Genomic DNA, 17688 nt, shown 5'->3' with positions numbered 1-17688 from the left:
AAACCTAAATTTATTAGCATCATTGTAAAATTAATAACATAACCACTTATGTATATTTATCCATTCTTAAAAAAAAAATTTAAATGGAACACAAAAATATACACACACTTATATATATATATATATATATATATATGTATTTTTAGAATTATATTGAGCTTTGGTGGTATCACTTCAGTGATATTCAGTGAATTCTCAATTTTTAATGAAAAGTCCATCCCCTCCCCTGCCAAATTATGTTTAATTCTAAACATTTTAAAGGAATTAATATACACTTTCCAGTAGTACTTAACTCTTTTTAGAAGTTTTCTTTCTTAAAAGTACTATTGGGGGGGCAGCTAGATGGCGCAGTGGTTAAAGCGCTGGCCCTGGATTCAGGAGTACCTGAGTTCAAATCCAGCCTCAGACACTTAACACTTACTAGCTGTGTGACCCTGGGCAAGTCACTTAACCCCCATTGCCCCGCAAAAAAAAAAAAAAATACTATTGGGGCAGCTAGATGGCACAGTGGATAAGCACCGGCCCTGGATTCAGGAGTACCTGAGTTCAAATTCAGACTCAGACACTTACTAGCTGTGTGACCCTGGGCAAGTCACTTAACCCCAAATGCCTCACCAAAAAAAAAAAAAGTATTATTACGGGGCAGCTAGGTGGTGCAGTGGATAAGCACCAGCCCTGGAGTCAGGAGTACCTGAGTTCAAATCCGGCCTGACACTTGACACTTACTAGCTGTGTGACCCTGGGCAAGTCACTTAACCCCAATTGCCTCACCAAAAAAAAAAAAAAAGTACTATTACAAAAAAAGTACTATTACAAATGGATTAAAAAGGTGTTGTTGATGTCTTCCTAGGTAGCTTTTTTTGTCAGAGGACAATGGGAACAAAATTAGTGGCAGAATTTTGCTATTTTCAAACCTAGCCCACAAAGACTTTGTTCTTGCCATTATTTTACCCATAACACTAAGGTATCACATCTTAATTTCTTCCTTTAAAAAAAAAATTTTTTTTTAATTTTATTTTTACTTTTTGTGAAGCAATGAGGGTTAAGTGACTTGCCCAGGGTCACACAGCCAATAAGTATCAAGTGTCTGAGACCAAATTTGAACTCAGGTCCTCCTGAATCCAGGGCCGGTGCTTTATCCATTGGACCGCCTAGCTGCCCCCACATTTTAATTTCTTTAACAAATATTCTATCGATGAGCACCAAAACTGTCCAGGAGGATTGAATTTTCCTGTTACCATATTACCATGTCAAAAAGTTACATATAGTTCTGGTGGTAGAAAGTATCCATTATGCAAAGAGAATAACCTAAAAATATATTAAAATATTTCAAAAGCTTTAGTTTACCTTTTTTTTTAAAGTGGAAAAGTTTGAAAAATGACAGTTACATTGCTTTGCATACTCCTATTTGGTTTATTATGATAATCATATGGTTAAAAAAAAACTTTAAAAAAAAACATTACTCCTTTATTTAAAATGTTTTCTTTTTAAAGCAAGATGGCACGATGGTAAGAGAATAACCAAAGAGAATACTTAGTTTAATATTTCTAAGATACACACTAGCTAATATCTATACATTTATTTTATGTCATTAAAAATAAGAAAGCATTAGGGAAAGTCATCAGAAATGCCAAAAATACTGATGTACTTTCATCACTCCACTCTGGGCCCAACCTGGGCCTGCACGAATAGAAAAAATCTAACCATAGTATTACACATATACAGAGAGGTCATTATGAATAAGATTTTAAGAGGAAAAAAAAAACTTGGGGAGCAGCTAGGTGGTAAAGTAGATAAAGCACTGGCCCTGGATTCAGGAGTACCCAAGTTCAACTCCAGCCTCAGACAATTGACACTTATTAGCTGTGTGACCCTGGGCAAGTCACTTAACCCTCATTGCCCCGCAAAAAAAAAGAAAAAAAAAGAGGAAAAAAAATTTGTATATGTGTATGTGTTTATGTGGGTATACATATATACAGGCTACAGAAATGTCACAACAGAACAGTCTTAAGATCAGGATGCTAATAGATGCTAAGTTTTTGCTGATATAAAGATATTAGCAAATAGGAGTCTAAAGAAAAATTAGGTGAGACTGTGTCAAGAAAATAGGCTTGTTTCTTTAAAGGGTTCTTTTAATGTCCAACTAAACCAATGTTTAGGGAACTAAAGCATTAAAATAAAGTTGAGAATCTTAACTGTGCATCTTAAGAGTTAACAAAGAAAAACCCTGTATTCAAAATCTCTGAAAAAGAAGATTAACTATAAAGTGATTTTAGAAAGAGCAGCAGAGGTATTTAACTGACCTGAAGTCAGTTTCCTAATGTATGAAATACTAGCCTCAACTGTTTTCATGCATAGCATCAACTACTTAACTAGACACTGAAAAATCTTTTAATAAATCCAGTTTACAAAACTTCATACCAAAATATTCTGGAAAAAGTGAAGAGCAAGAAAAGTTACTTTGGAACCAATAATTCTAATCCTTTAATATAAGTAGTACTGTTCTGTAACTTAATACTTTTCTTCTTCCATTAAAAAAAAAAGCATCATATAGTTATAGATAAATCTATTTTTCATTAAATGTCCCTACTTTCACTTTATTACCCAGTTGAGTGCATAGGAGTCTGGAGTCATCTTCTTTGTATCAAGAAAGGAACACAGTTCAGGTTCATGATACTGGATAAGCAATCGAAAGAGATGAAATGGTCTCCCCTTCAGGAAACAATCCCTAGAAAACAAGAGAGGCAAGGTTTTCATTAAGTGCACTGAACAGAGACCCTTTCCTACTCCCCCCACCTTCAAACTCAAGGGAATTAAAATAAGGAGTGAAAAGTTCCAAGACACTGAACATGGCCAACTAGCAATATCAAGTATGATAATATTTCCAGAAACATAAGGTTGACTCGGGCTCTGGGGCTAAATTTCTTTTTTTTGGGGGGGGGGAGGGTAAGGCAATTGGGGTTAAGTGACTTGCCCAGGGTCACACAGCTAGTAAGTGTTAAGTGTCTGAGGCTGGATTTGAACTTAGGTCCTCCTGACTCCAGGGACGGTGCTCTATCCATTGCGCCACCTAGCTGCTCCTGGGGCTAAATTTCAAGACTAAGGAAGTCTCATATCACATCATGAGTGCTCCATAACAGATCAATGCCTAAGTCAGGAATTCTAGAATCTCCTTGATGGGAAAGAGTGATAGAAAAACTAGCTACACCTACTTTAGAGTGTTGCTGCAAAAATAAAATGAGATGACAGATATAAAAGCACTGCTTAAAATAAAAAGCATGGTAAAAATTCAAGGTATCTTTATTATTATTGCTTCTCCTAATGAAGAGGATTCACTGAAATGTCTTATTTAATACTGTCAGAAATTTCATTACCAGTTATGGATAAAGATTCCTTCTGTGTCTCCTCCCACCAAGTTAGGCAGGCTATAGCACTCAAGTCCTTCTGGCCCAGTCAGGGAACAATTCCTCCCTCCCAAAGAATTGGACCTATCCATAGACCCATAACTGTGTCAAGTTATCAAGCATTTTTTGTTTTTGTTTTTTTTGTTTGTTTTTGTGGGACAATGGGGGTTAAGTGACTTGCCCAGGGTCACAAAGCTAGTAAATGTCAAGTGTCTGAGGCCAGATTTGAGCTCAGGTCCTCCTGAATCCAGGGCCAGTGCTTTATCCACTGTGCCACCTAGCCACCCTATCAAGCATTTATTAAGCATTTACTATGCGTCAAGCCCTGCACTAGGCCACCACTACCATATCCATTTCAGTGGCTGTCACCAACCCAAAATCAGAAGAACAGAACTTTCCCCAAATTTCTCTGTATCCAGGGGCACCTAGTTAAAAAGATAAACCCTTTCCAAATATTAACAAATTCTGCCATAAGGATTTATTAAAGGCCTAACTGTATTTAATATACCAAACCAACACCGAACCTCACTTCATTAATTGACAAAAATGAACAGATGCATAATATAAAACCCTCAAACAGGATAAAGTAAAAGTACTTTGACATATTATAAATCATCATTGTAAATTAAGTCATCTGTGCCCAGTTTAATTGATTAGCAAGTTACTAAAGAAGCCAGAGTCAACTCCCATATAGGCCAGGAAGTTTACCCCATTGCACAGAACTTGAGAACAACCCTAATTCCAGCCAACTGTCTGATATATGCATGCTATTAGGAGCCTAAGGAAAAGTGTATATAGACAGACCAACAAATATTCATCACTAGTGCAACAACTTAAAGCACTTGTCACTAGGTAAATACAGGCATTTTCATAAACAAACAATAGCACATTTCAATATTTAAACATGTGGTACTTTGAAATGTACTTTTTGGCACATGAAGAGTACACTAAAGAAAACTGTAAAGCAAATTTTTAAAAAAGGTTTCCATGCAAAAAATTTAGTGAAGTGCATGTGTCATAGCTCTACCATGAGAGAACTAGTAAGAGATAATGTTCAGAAAATATTCCTCAAGTAGAAATATTTACAAGTAATTTCCATAGTATTAAGAGTCCAAAAATCAATCTAAGAAATGCTCCAGCTCAGAATGTTCCTAGTCTTCCCCATTTAGGGAAGCAAAAACAGTGACGACTGCAGTGATCAGCAATGGGTGACAGTGCTATTAAAGCTATTAAGATAAAAGAATATATGCCTAGTTGGGAGAGAAAACACCTTTAATGTCATCAAACACCTGTGCTTTTATTTAGGCATTTGTAGCTTATGCAACAAGTATTTTAATTTCTCCCACAAGAATTTCAAGTTCTCATCTATAAAACAAATACGGCATTTACACTTGAAAAAAAAACTGTCCATTTTGATTAAACAATACAAGTTCTAGCAAAGTTTTCATCATTAAATAGTCTGTAATGTCACAAGAAATTGGATATAGCTGTGGACCAAAATAATTTTTTTTTTTTTGCGCGGGGCAATGGGGGTGAAGTGACTTGCCCAAGGTCACACAGCTAGTAAGTGTCAAGTGCCTGAGGCTGGATTTGAACTCAGGTACTCCTGAATCCAGGGCCAGCGTTTTAACCACTGCGCCATCTAGCTGCCCCCCTAAAATAATTTTTTTAAAAGCCTAAATGCTTGCACTTTTATCTTACAACATTCAAAGGGAAACGTGGGTTTATAAGCAAAGCAGTACTACAATTTTAAACTTTTTTTTGGGGGGGGGGGGAGACAGGGCAATGAGTGTTAAGTGACTTGCCCAGGGTCACACAGCCAGTAAGTGTCAAGTGTCTAAAGCCCGATTTGAACTCAGGTCCTCCTGAATCCAGTGCCAATGCTTTATCCACTGTGCCACCTAGATGCCTCTGAATTTTAAATTTTTAGCTAACATTCTGAAAATGTGAAATAATTTAGACTTGAAAAAAGGTTCTTATCTAAATGGTTAGATATTAACTTTTGTTTAGTTAAGAAAAAATAATGCACACATTTTTTACCTGGGAATGTACTTATTCATGATAGCATAAAAGCAATTGTATAAATCGCTGCGTGTAAGATGAAGATTCACCAGTGGCTTAAGCAAATGTATCCAGCCAAGCGATGTGCTGTATTTGACATTCCGTGATTTACAATAAAATGTAATTACAGATTCAACATTCAAGAGTAAGACCGTCTTTTCTTCTGCAATTGAAAGCTGGTCTAGAAAATAAATGTCAAAATAATTAGTGTAAGTTAGCATTATAAAGTCAAAGTATCAAAGCTGCTTGGTAATAGTTAAAAAAGCAAGCAAATGGAACAGACTGCATAAACAAAACTTCTAAGTAAACCAACAAAGTAGCCACTGTCTGGCAAAACAAAGAACATAAAATACTGGGTGGACTTCTAATTTGATAAGAAGTAACTACTAGGAAAAATGAAAAAAACTGAAGGGGAAAATAGGTTTAACCAGCATTTTATGCCACATACCATTATAAACTTACAATTTCATGAAAAAAGTTAGAGATGGATGGAGGTCCCCCTTAACTATAGCTAGGGGGAGTGTTCTTAAACAAAAAAAAAATATAGAAGAGCTATTTTTTTTAAAAGATGAAACAATTTTGAACTATACAAAAATTTGAAGGATTTTTTTTTTCATTTTGTTGACTGGGGGAAAAAAAGTTGTACCACTCATCTGATAAACATCTGCTACACAAGATATACATGGAAGTGATATAACTTAATAACAAAAAGAGAAAATGCCCAAGAGATAACCAGCAAAGGGACACAAATAAAAAATGTTGAATAGAAATGTAATCTAACAAACTTATAAAAAGTTCTCCAAATAATAACAAAAATGCAAATTAAAACAACTCTACAGTATCACTTCACCCATCAAACTGTCAAAAATATGTCTTAGCTCTTAAAAACATGGGGCCTAAGAATCTAGAAATGGAAGGGATGTGTGAGATAATATAAATCAACCACCTCATTTTTCAGTAAAGGCCTACATTCTGGGGTCTACAGAAGTTAAATGATTTGTTTAAGGATCATAAATCTGATCCTGCAACAGAAATATGCCATCATGGCTGAGAAATAGATTTGTGCACTCAGGGCCACAGCATTCCCTGCTAGCTACATGATGCCTTTCCTCAAACACAACATTTTATATGTAGAGTCAGACTTCCATGTGAGCCAACAATATAAACTATTATGTGTGACATAACTGAAATATTAGGGAAGAACAGAAAGAAGATGCCCAAAAGAAAGTGATAACAGGTAAGTCAATTCAGGGGCGAAGCAAAAATGAAGTTATTACCAGCCACACTGAAGTCAAAATAGGCCTTTAATGAAATGCAAACTAATCAATTCTAACATTGTTGCTATAGGATCACATACAGTAATCTAAGTTCCAAAAAGCATCTTAGTATATATACAACTTATTTGTAAATAGGGGATTTCCTGTATACATGATCGAAACACAGCTTAAGTTGTAACAAAAACAAGAGATAATAAAAATGTGGGTACAGGAACACGAAGAACTGAACTTATGGTGAAAAGGACAAATTTCTCTTTCCCAAAATCATTAAAGATATCTATAACTTGATGCAATTTTTTCCCACCTACAATCTCTATTCAAAAAAAGAGTCATTTGCAACTTTGAACAAATATCAAATTGTAAACAGAGACCGCCTACAGGTCAAGTCTCTAACAATGTTTTTAATAATTTCAAGATTTTATATAGACAGCTTGAAAACAATTCTCACACTGACCAATGAGCTCTTGACAATCCTTGTGAATTGTAGTCTGTTCTGGCAGATCCAAATTACCATCCCAAGATGCTAAACTGTCACCTTTCCCTGCAACATTTAAAGCAATCTAGAAGAGAAAAAAAATCCAACAGCTTCAGATATTATTTCTCTTACTTGGAAAATATTCTACATTTTCACACTGAAGTCTGAATGCCAGAAAAATAGACTAATATTTTAAAACCCAAGAATTGGTATATTTATATTTTACCAAATAACATGTACCTTCATTCATGCCCTAGGAATTATTATTCCTTGCAAGTTTGACTCTATTACCTATTCTGTATTTTAAGATCACTTACGAATATTTTTTATATAGTGCTGGAATTGGCATCAACCCCAAAATTTAGCTCCTGAGAGTGACTTATTACCACCTGTTTTAAGCATTACTGGGAAAGCAATTTCAATATGTAAATTTCTTTCTTTCACAAATTTCACAGAAATGGTACTTTCCTAATAACTACAAAATCCATAGCAATGAATATTCAAACACTCAAGTGAGTATAAAGTCCACAGTAATGAAAATTAAAGAGCCTTCAGGCACTAAGTTGTTTTTAAATTATATTTTCATTCCAACTTACCTTCCAAACTTTTGCCCTCAAATCAGCAGGCAGTGGTCTCCCTTGAATTATATTCCTCAAAGTTTCAAGATCACAACCTCCAGTTTCCAAAGCTTCCCCAAGATCTTTTTCCCTAGGGAACAAAAAAAAATGTCCTTCCAATTAAGGAAAAACTGTATTTCATATAATATGTTATCTATTCAGGATACAACAATACCTAGATTGCTAATGGCTAATCATTAATGAGAAGTTTTGGTGCTTATAAGAGTAAAGTGTCAGTTACTCAGAAAAATCATTTAAAACAATGATCTATGGTTTCTAAATAGCTGAAGTTTTACATTTTACAGTACATAAATTTTCAATATCTTCAACAGTTTAGATTCAGCATCAATTAAAAACTCAACACTGAGTAACACATTTGTAATTAAAATTTCAAGAAAATTAAAAAACAGAGTATTCCACTTGGGATCAGGAAACCAGTATCATTGTTAATGTCCTTTGTGATGTTGAAAATATAATTCTTCCTATCAATGACTTATCCTCATCAATAAAACTATGTTAACTAGTCCCTATCTTGTATAGACTGTTCTGAATATATCAAATTATTTCCCACTATGTTAATCCCTTTGGAGAGGAATTATTAAATGATTTAATAAATCATAGAATATTCGATACAGAATAAACAACTGTTATGCAATTTTAAATGAATAAGAAGCTAGACGCCCAAGATATATTACAGATACTTGTCACACAGCCAAAAATGGAAAGAAAGGAAAGGGAGGAGAAAGTCAGTTTTGTGCTTATGGTTGCTAAAGAGCTGTACTCGTTAAGAGTATAATCAAGGGTACACATCTAAAGAAAAACAAATTAGGATTGGAACTACTATAAATAGATTTGGAATACAGTATACATACCTCATTTCACTTTAATAGCCACCATGCTAGAAACAGTGCCCCATCTCCACCCTCACCACTAATGCCCAATTTTAGGTAACCTCTATTAGACAATTCCTCCATTCCTGCAGCCTCCTAGGTTGCTGAGCATCACTGGGGAAAGTCACAAAATTGAATCCATTTCAAATAGTATAAATTATTAGAAAACCTTTGGTACAAGCAGCCTCAGTGCCACTCTGCAATCTTTCTCTAATTTTATTGACTTCCCATTTCATTCTCCACAGTAATTACTACAAAATCTTATCGTTCCTCAAGTCCCCAACTCTATTCCCACAACAGATGATCTTGCCTCTTACTTTACAAGACAGGTTGTCTGACAAGAACTTTCTCAACTTCCTTTCTTAAAACCTTTCTGCTTCATTCCCAACTGTCTCCTCCTTATTTCTTGTCTTGGAGGAAGCGATTAATACTTTCTTGCTACGGGCTAAAAATCAATCTACCTATACCCTACATTCTATTTCCTTGGCCAGGACCTTGTCCAATGAAATCATCCCACTTGCCTCAAGTATCTCTAAGAACTACCTCTTCACTGGTTCCTTCTCATCTTTCTATTAACAACCTTTCAAATTCTAAAAAGCATTTTCTCCTAAACCCTTCTATTCCATCCAGTTACTGTCCTTTTTTCTGCCATTCCCTGACACACTTCTTTTAAAACCCAATATCTCAAATTCCTCACCACTTTACTAATTAGGTTTCTTCAAACCCTGGTTAACCTATTCATTTAGGACTAAGTGTAACTCTTTGCAATATGGTTTTCCTCTCCATGATTCTAATGAAATATCTTTTTTCAAAGGTTACCAATTACCTCCTTATTCCTTAATCATGTTTTGGGTGGGTTTTTTTCATCCTTCTTGACCTCTGTCCACCAGTTAACACTACTGGTGTTTAACACTTCTAGATACAGTCTCTTGCCTTATTTTCTGATATCCCATTTCCCTGGTTCTCTCAACCTCTTTAATCTACTTCTCTGTCCCACTCTCCTTCCCTGGAGCCCCTAAAACAGATCCCAAAGATTCTTCAGATCTTTTCTCTTTAAGTATATGTACCCTCTTCCCTTGACAATCACACTCACTCCCATATCTTCAATGATCACCTCTATGAAGATAATGTCCATTTCTCAATCTTCATCCTTCTTGACTTCTCTTCAGCATCCTAACATTGATCTCTCTTGGTTCTCTTACCTACCTGACTCTTTCCTCTGTCTCTTTTGCTGGATCTTGATTATATCACAACCATTAACTGTGGGTGTCTCTCCAAAGGCTCTATCTAGAGCCTTACTTCTATATTCTCTCTATGTGGTCTTTCTTGGTGATCTCATCAACTATGGTTCAGTTATCAATTCTCTGAAGATTTACAGATCAATATATCCCACCCTAATCTTCTCCAGAGCTCCAAACCCACATCAACAATTGCCACTTGGACATCTCAAATTCCCATAAGCATCTCAAGCTCCACATGTCCAAAACAGAACTCATTCTCTTTCCTCCCTGAATGCTTCTTCCTCCCATTCCCTATTACTATTGAAAGGGCCACCATCCTCCCAGTCACTCAGGCTCACCTCAGTGTCATCCTTAACTCCTCTCATACTCACTCCACACATGCAATCTGTCATCAAGTCTTAACAGAAATCCAATCTCTCATTATACATCCATCTCTTTTTCTCCACTCAGAGATGACACTCTGGTACAGGACCTCAATATCTAATGCCTAAACTATTAGAAAAAAAAGTCTTCTGGTTATTCTCCTTGCCTAAAATCTCTCCTCATTCCAATCCATCCTCCATTCAGCTGCCAAAGTAGTTTTCCAAACATGTAGGTCTGACTGTGTTACCCCCTTCTTCATGTAAGCAGTTGGAGATATAAAATTTCCCCTAAGCACTGCTTTGGCTACATTCAATAGATTTTGGTATGTTGTCTCATTATTGTCATTCTCTTGGATAAAATTATTGTTTCTAAGATTTGTTGTTTGACCCACTCATTCTTTAGAATTAAATTATTTAGTTTCCAATTGATTTTCAGTCTACCTTTCCACGGCTGTTTATTACATGTAATTTTTACTGCATCATGATGAGAAGGATGCATTTACTATTTCTGCCTTTCTACATTTGACTATGAGGTTTTTGTGCCCTAATACATAGTCAATTTTTGAAAATGTGCCATGTACTGCTGAGAAAAAGGTATATTCCTTTCTATTCCCATTCAATTTTCTCCAGACATCTATCATGCCTAACTTTTCTAGTATTCTATTCACCTCTTTCACTTCTTTCTTATTTATTTTTTGGCTAGATTTATCTAATTCTGAGAGGGGAAGATTCAGATCCCCCACTACTATAGTATTACTGTCTATTTCCTCTTGTAACTCATTTAACTTCTCCTCTAAGAATTTGGATGCTATACCACTTGGCGCATATATGTTTAATATTGATATTACTTCATTATCTATAGTACCTTTTAGCAAGATGTAGTTTCCTTCCTTATCTCTTTTAATTAAATGTATTTTTGCCTTAGCTTTGTCTGAGATAAGGATTGTTACCCCTGCTTTTTTGACTTTAGCTGAAGCGTAATATATTCTGCTCCAACCTTTTACCTTTACTCTGTGTGTATCCCTCTGCTTCAAATGTGTTTCTTGTAAACAGCATATTGTAGGATTCTGGTTTTTAATCCACTCTGCAATTCGCTTCCATTTTATAGCAGAGTCCATCCCACTCACATTCACAGTTATTATTACTGTCTATTCCCCTCCGTTCTATTTACCCCCTTTGTACTTTTCCCCCCTTCTTTCACCCTATTCCCCCTCACCAATGTTTTGCTTCTTACCCCTGCCTCCCCCAATCTGCCCTCCCTTTTTATCACCCCCCTCCCTTTTCTTCACCCTTTTCTCCCTTGCTTCTGCCCTCCCTTCTATCAATCCCCCCTTTCACTTCCCTAAAGAATAAGCTAATAAGTTTCTTTATCCAAATGAACATATATGTTATTCCCTCTTTGAATCAAATCTAGTGAGAGTAGGGTTGAAACAATGTTCACCCCCTCCCTTCTTTCCCTCTATTGTAATAGGTATTTTTTCTCCTCTTCATATGATGTAATTCACCCCCATTCCACCTCCCCTTTTCCCCTTAAACTCCCTTTTTAACCCCTCAGTTTTCTTTGTATCATCACATCAAAGACAATTTATATTTATACCCTCTGTGTATAATCCTTCGGTCTGCCCAAATACATATACCGTTCTCAAGAGTTATAAGTATTATTTTCCTGTGTAGGGATGTAAACAGTTTAACCTTATTGAGTAACTTTTTCCCCCGTTTACCTTTTTAAACTTCTTTTAAGTCTTGTATGTTAAGATCAAATTTTCTATTCAGTTCTGGTCTTTTCATTAGGAAACCTTGAAAGTCCCCAATTTCATTGAATGTCCATCTTTTTCACTAAAAGAGAATGATCAGTTTTGCTGGGTAATAGATTCTTGGCTGCAATCCAAGCTCCTTTTCCTCCTGGAATATCATATTGCAAGCTTTGCGATCCTTTAATGTTGAAGCTGCCAGGTCCTGAGCAATCCTGACTGTGGCTCCATGATATTTAAATTGCTTCTTTTTGGCTGCTTGGAGTATTTTCTCCTTTACCTGATAATTCTGGAATTTGGCTACAATATTCCTTGGAGTTTTCCTTTTGGGGTCTCTTTCAGGAGGCGATAGATGGATTCTTCCAATGGCAATTATATCCTTTGATTCTATAATATCAGGGCAGTTCTCCTTAATAATTTCCTGGAATATGGTGTCTAGACTCTCTTTCTGATCATGGCTTTCAGGCAGTCCAATGATTCTCAAATTGTCTCTCCTGGATCTATTTTCCAGGTCAGTTGTCTTTCCAATGAGGTATTTCACATTTTCTTCTATGTTTTCATTCTTTTGATTCTGCTTGACTGATTCCTGGTGTCTCATCAAGTCATTATCTTCCAACTGTCCAATTTTAATTTTTAAGGCATTGTTTTCTTCACTGAGATTATGAACTTTTTTTTTCCATTTGGCCAAATGAATTTTTTAAGGAATTGTTTTCTTCAGTGAATCTTTGTGCTTCCTTTTCCAAGCTGCTAATTCTTTTTTCATAATTTTCTTGTGTTGCTTTCATTTCTCTCCCCATTTCTCTCAAGTGATTTTTAGAATCCTTTTTGGGGGGAGGGGGGAGGGAGAGGAGGGAGGGAGAAAAATCTGAAATTGGAAAACTTGTATAAACAAATGTTGAGAACTATCTTTATATGTAACTGGAAAAAAAAATACTTCTATCAGAAAAAAAAAATCCTTTTTGGGCTCTTCCAAGAAGGCTTTTTGTTCTTGAGACCAACTCATCTTCCTTCTTGAGGCTTCACATGTAGGCAATTTGAGAGTACTGTCCTCATCTGAGTTTGCATTTGCCTCTTCCTTGTTGATACAGAAGCTCTCAATGGTAAGAGCTTTTTTTTTTTGTTTCTTACTCATATTGCAGCATATATATTTTTTTTAAGTTTAGGTCTGCTCTGGGGACACCAGGGTACCTGTTTCAAGTTTCTTGTGCTGGGGTATTGGGGCTGTGTCACTGGCTTTCTACACTGAGGCCTCTATGGCTTGTGGATTTCTCACTGCCCTGGGCTTGCTGGCGGCACGCGCTGGGATCACTAGGCCTAGTCGCACCTGTGCTGTGGGTGGCCCTCTAGCTGGCAATCTGCCCTCTTGGCTGGTGCAGGTGGGTTTTGCCACTGTCCTGCTGCGCCACGAGCTTGTTAAGCCAGGATCCAGGGGCCTCAGTTGCTCGGCTGTGGCCCACAGCTTCCTGCTGACTTGCCCTGACCCCCTCCACGCTGCACTGCGCCACGCCACACCACGCCTCCCTTTGCCTAAGTGAGAACAACCTTTCCTGAAGTGTTCTAAATTATCTCTGGTTGGAAGACTGTGTCTCTCTGTCTCTTTGCAGGTTCTATAGTTTCAGAATCTGTTCAGAGGCTTGATTTAATGTTCATTTTGAGAGAACAGAAGGAGAGCTCAGGCCACTTGCTGGCTTCTCTCCACTATTTTGGCTCCGCCGCCTGTTACCCCCTTCTTAATAAACTCCAGTGATTCCCTATTACCTTTAAGATCAAACATAAAATAGTTTGACATTTAAATCCCTTCACAACCAGTACCACACATTTTACAGTCTCTCTAATTTGGTCTATTTGCTGTTCCCTGCACTAGATATTCCATATCTCCCAACTCAAAGACTTTTCACTGGCTAATCATTTCTGGCATGTCCTCCCTCCTGACTTCCACCTTCCTTCAAGATTCAGCTTAAGTCTACTTTCTGAAGGCCTTTTCCTGAACTGGATAAAGCACTGGGCCTTAAGTCAGAAAACCTAAATTCAAATCCAGCCTCAGAAATTTAGTAGCTGTGTGACCCTTGGAAAATAATTTAATCTGTTTGTCTCAGTTTCCTCAAATGTAAATAGGAATAATAGCACTTACACCTCACAGGGTTTTTTTTGAGAGTCAAATGAGTTAATATTTCTAAAAAGCACTTAGCATAGTGCCTGGCACATAGTAGGTACTAAATAAATGCTTATTCCCTTACCTCCACTTCTATATACACTGTTAGTATTTTCTCTAAGATTATCTTCCATTAGCCATACACACACACACACACACACAGAATGCAAATAATAAACATGCAATATGTAGCTTGCATGTTTATTGTTAATTGCATGCTGTCTCTCCCATTAGAATATGGACTCCTTGAGATCAGGGTTTGTGTTTCTGCCTATCTTTGTACCCCAAGGGCTTAAAGCACAGCTAGTAAATCTGGGGTACTATGTGAACTGCGTGTGTCTAGTTCTCTATCCACTAAATCACCTAGCTGTCTATATCTCAGAGACAAAAAAATCCATGAATATTTTGGATCAGAAGATGGGCAAAGGTTAATCTCATGCCACAGGAAGATTATTTTGGCAGCTATGTCGAAAATGGACTGGCAAAGAGAAGGAATAGAAACCACAAGTCCAATTAGGAAGCTGTCACAGTCCAAGTGAAAGTGGATATGGAGAATGAACAAAGTCGGTATTCATGCTTGTAGAGAGAATGGGAGGGATTTAAAAGATGTTTAGTTCATCCAACCAAGTCAATTGGATCCCAACTGGGTAAAAATTTCTTTTATCTCATTCCAACCAGGTCTTCACTGCAGAAAGGAAATCCTTTTTTGCCTCCCCAACTGATTTTTTATCCCACTCCCCAAGGACTATTCCAAATTTTCTCTTTTTTCAAGCTTTCCACTCCACTCTCTCCCTATCTAAAGAAGAACTTACCACACATTTTACTCAGAAAATAAAGATCACTCCCCCTTTTCCCTGTTCTCTACAACTCAATGTTGCTGTTTAGTCACTGTCAGTCAAGTCTTCCTGACTCCAGACCTAACACTCTATCCACTATACCACCTCACTGCCTCTCTACATTTCATTATACCTTGACTTCAACCCTCTTTTATTCCTCTGATGAGGTGATCTGGCCAAGACCAACTTTTCTACAGGTATCCTTAGATCCTATCACCTCCCCTTATCTCCAATAGACTTCACACAGTCCCTCATTACCTCATCTCGACTCTTGGTTTCCATTTTCTCCCTTCTACACGCTCCACACAGCTGCCAAAATAAAAGTACTAAATGACTGTCTATCTTAAACAATATTCATGGATTCCATCTGCCTCTAAGATATGACAGGTGGCACAGTGAATAGAGGCCAGACTTGGAATTAATTAGGAAGATTTGAGTTTGAATTCTGCCTCAGACACTTACTTTCCAAAATTGTCAGTGATTTCTTACATAGCTATACCAGATAAGACTTTTCTTATTCCTCATTATTCTTGACCTCTCTGTAGGAGCTGACATGAGTGATTACTCTCTTCTCCTGGATACTTGTTTCCCTTTGAGTTTGTGAGACACTATTCTCTGTTCATTTGCTTTCCAATTCTATGACTGTTCCATCCCAATCTCCTTTGGGGCTTCACCAATCATACCACACCCACTAACTATGAGTGTACTACCAAACACTTTGTCCTAGGTCCTCATTCTCTTATTTGGTGACCTCATCAGCTCCCATATCATCTCTATGCAAATGACTCCCAAATGAATACATCTTGATGTAGTCTCTCCTGAGCATCATCAACTACCTATCAGACATCTTTTAAAAATAATTTAATATTTTATTTTCCCCCAATTACATGTTAAAGCTATTTTCAACATTCATTTTTTTAAATTCCAAATTTCCTCCTACCCTCTTTTCTCTCAATACCCACTGAGAAGGCAAGCAAAAAAATTGATATAGTTTATACACATGCAGTCATGCAAAACCTTTCCACATTCACTGTGTGAAAGAAAATGGACCAAAACAAAACCAAAAAAAAAAAAAAAAACCAAGAAAAATAAAAGTTTTTCTGAAAACATCCTACTCATTTCTTTAGCACAAAATTATTCCATCACAATCATATTCCACAACACCTGTTAAACCATTTCTCAACTGATGGGCAGTCCCTCAATTTCCAATTCTTTGCAACCACTAAATGAGCTGCTATATATATATATATATATATATATATATATATATATATATATATATATATATATATATATATATAAATAAATTTTTTTTTTGCTTCTTATCTCTTTTGGGATATAGACCCAGGAGTGGTATTGCTTGGCCAAACAGTATGCATGGTTTTATAACACTGTGGGCATAGTTCCAAGTTGTTCTACAGAACCGTTAGATCAGTTCACCAACAGTGAACTCTCAAATTTCCTGCATCCTCTTCAACACTGGTCATTTTCTTTTCCTGTCTTATTTGCCAATCTGATAGGTCTGGGGTACTACCTCAGAATTGTTTTAATGTGCATTTCTCTAATCAGTAGTGATTTAGAGCATTTTTTCATATGAACATGGACAACTTTGATCATTTTTCAGTTGAGGAATGGATATTATTTCTATAAATTTGACTCAGTTTCCTATATGAGAAATGAGGTCTTTATTAGAGAAACTTGCTGTAAATTTTTTTTCCACATGACAAAGAATTGGAAATTGAGGTGCCCATCAATTGGAGTTATGACATATAAAAGTTATGGAATATTGTGCTGTAAGAAATGATAAGCAGGTGGATTTCAGAAAAACCTGGAAAGACTTACATGAATTGATGATGAGTGAAATTAGCAGAACCAAAAGAACATTGTACACAGTATCAACAACATTGTGTGATGATCAACTTCGATAGACTTAGCTCTTCTCAGCAATACAATGCCAAAAGACTGATGGTGGAAAATGCTCAGGGCAGCCAGGTGGTGCAGTGGATAGAGCACCGGCCCTGGATTCAGGAGAACCTGAGTTCAAATCTGGCCTCAGACACTGGACATTTATTAGCTGTGTGACCCTGGGGAAGTCACTTAACCCCAATTGCCTCAAAAAAAAAGGAAAAAAAAAGAAAGAAAGAAGAAAGAAAATGCTCTCCACATCCAGAAAAAGAACGATGGAGTCTGGATGCTGATTGAAGCATACTATTTTTACTTTTGTTATTTCTTCTTCTTTTTCTTTTGTTCTGATTCTTCTCTTACAACATAACTGATGTGGAAATATGTGTAACATTATTATATGTAGATTGCTTGCTGGCTTTGAGAGGAGGGAGGGAAGGGATGTGGGAGAAAAATTTGGAACTCAAAATCTTACAAAAGTGAATGTTGAAAACTATCTTTACATGTAATTGGAAAAAATAAAGGTCTGGTAAAGAAAAAAAGAGACCAAAAGCAAAAAAACCAAAATTAAAAATTAAAAAATAATAACCCTAATGAAACATTCAATTGAAAATAGGAAATATTTTGATGACAGAAAGCCAAATAAATAAAAATCTAAGTAACATATATTTTTCACATTGATTACTATATATTCCCTCCACCCTATTCCCTCCGTTTATC

General features: G+C 36.4%; 1 protein-coding gene across 2 annotated transcripts in view; it reads right to left on the bottom strand.

Moving 5' to 3' along the window:
- The window catches only part of TBC1D23 (TBC1 domain family member 23), a 58538-nt gene that overhangs the window by 27478 nt on the left and 13372 nt on the right, over positions 1–17688 (bottom strand). For both annotated transcript variants that reach the window (XM_043996754.1, XM_043996755.1), the window contains exons 2-5: positions 7814–7925; positions 7197–7302; positions 5445–5646; positions 2605–2728 (exon numbers count right to left, since the gene is read on the bottom strand). In XM_043996754.1, coding sequence (XP_043852689.1) covers positions 2605–2728; positions 5445–5646; positions 7197–7302; positions 7814–7925 — 544 coding nt within the window. The remainder of the gene's footprint in view (positions 1–2604; positions 2729–5444; positions 5647–7196; positions 7303–7813; positions 7926–17688) is intronic.

This window comes from Dromiciops gliroides, chromosome 3 (assembly GCF_019393635.1).
Source record: "Dromiciops gliroides isolate mDroGli1 chromosome 3, mDroGli1.pri, whole genome shotgun sequence".
Classification (NCBI taxonomy): domain Eukaryota; kingdom Metazoa; phylum Chordata; class Mammalia; order Microbiotheria; family Microbiotheriidae; genus Dromiciops; species Dromiciops gliroides.
Note: the sequence above shows the minus strand (reverse complement) of the source record. Positions and strands in the feature narration are given on the sequence as shown.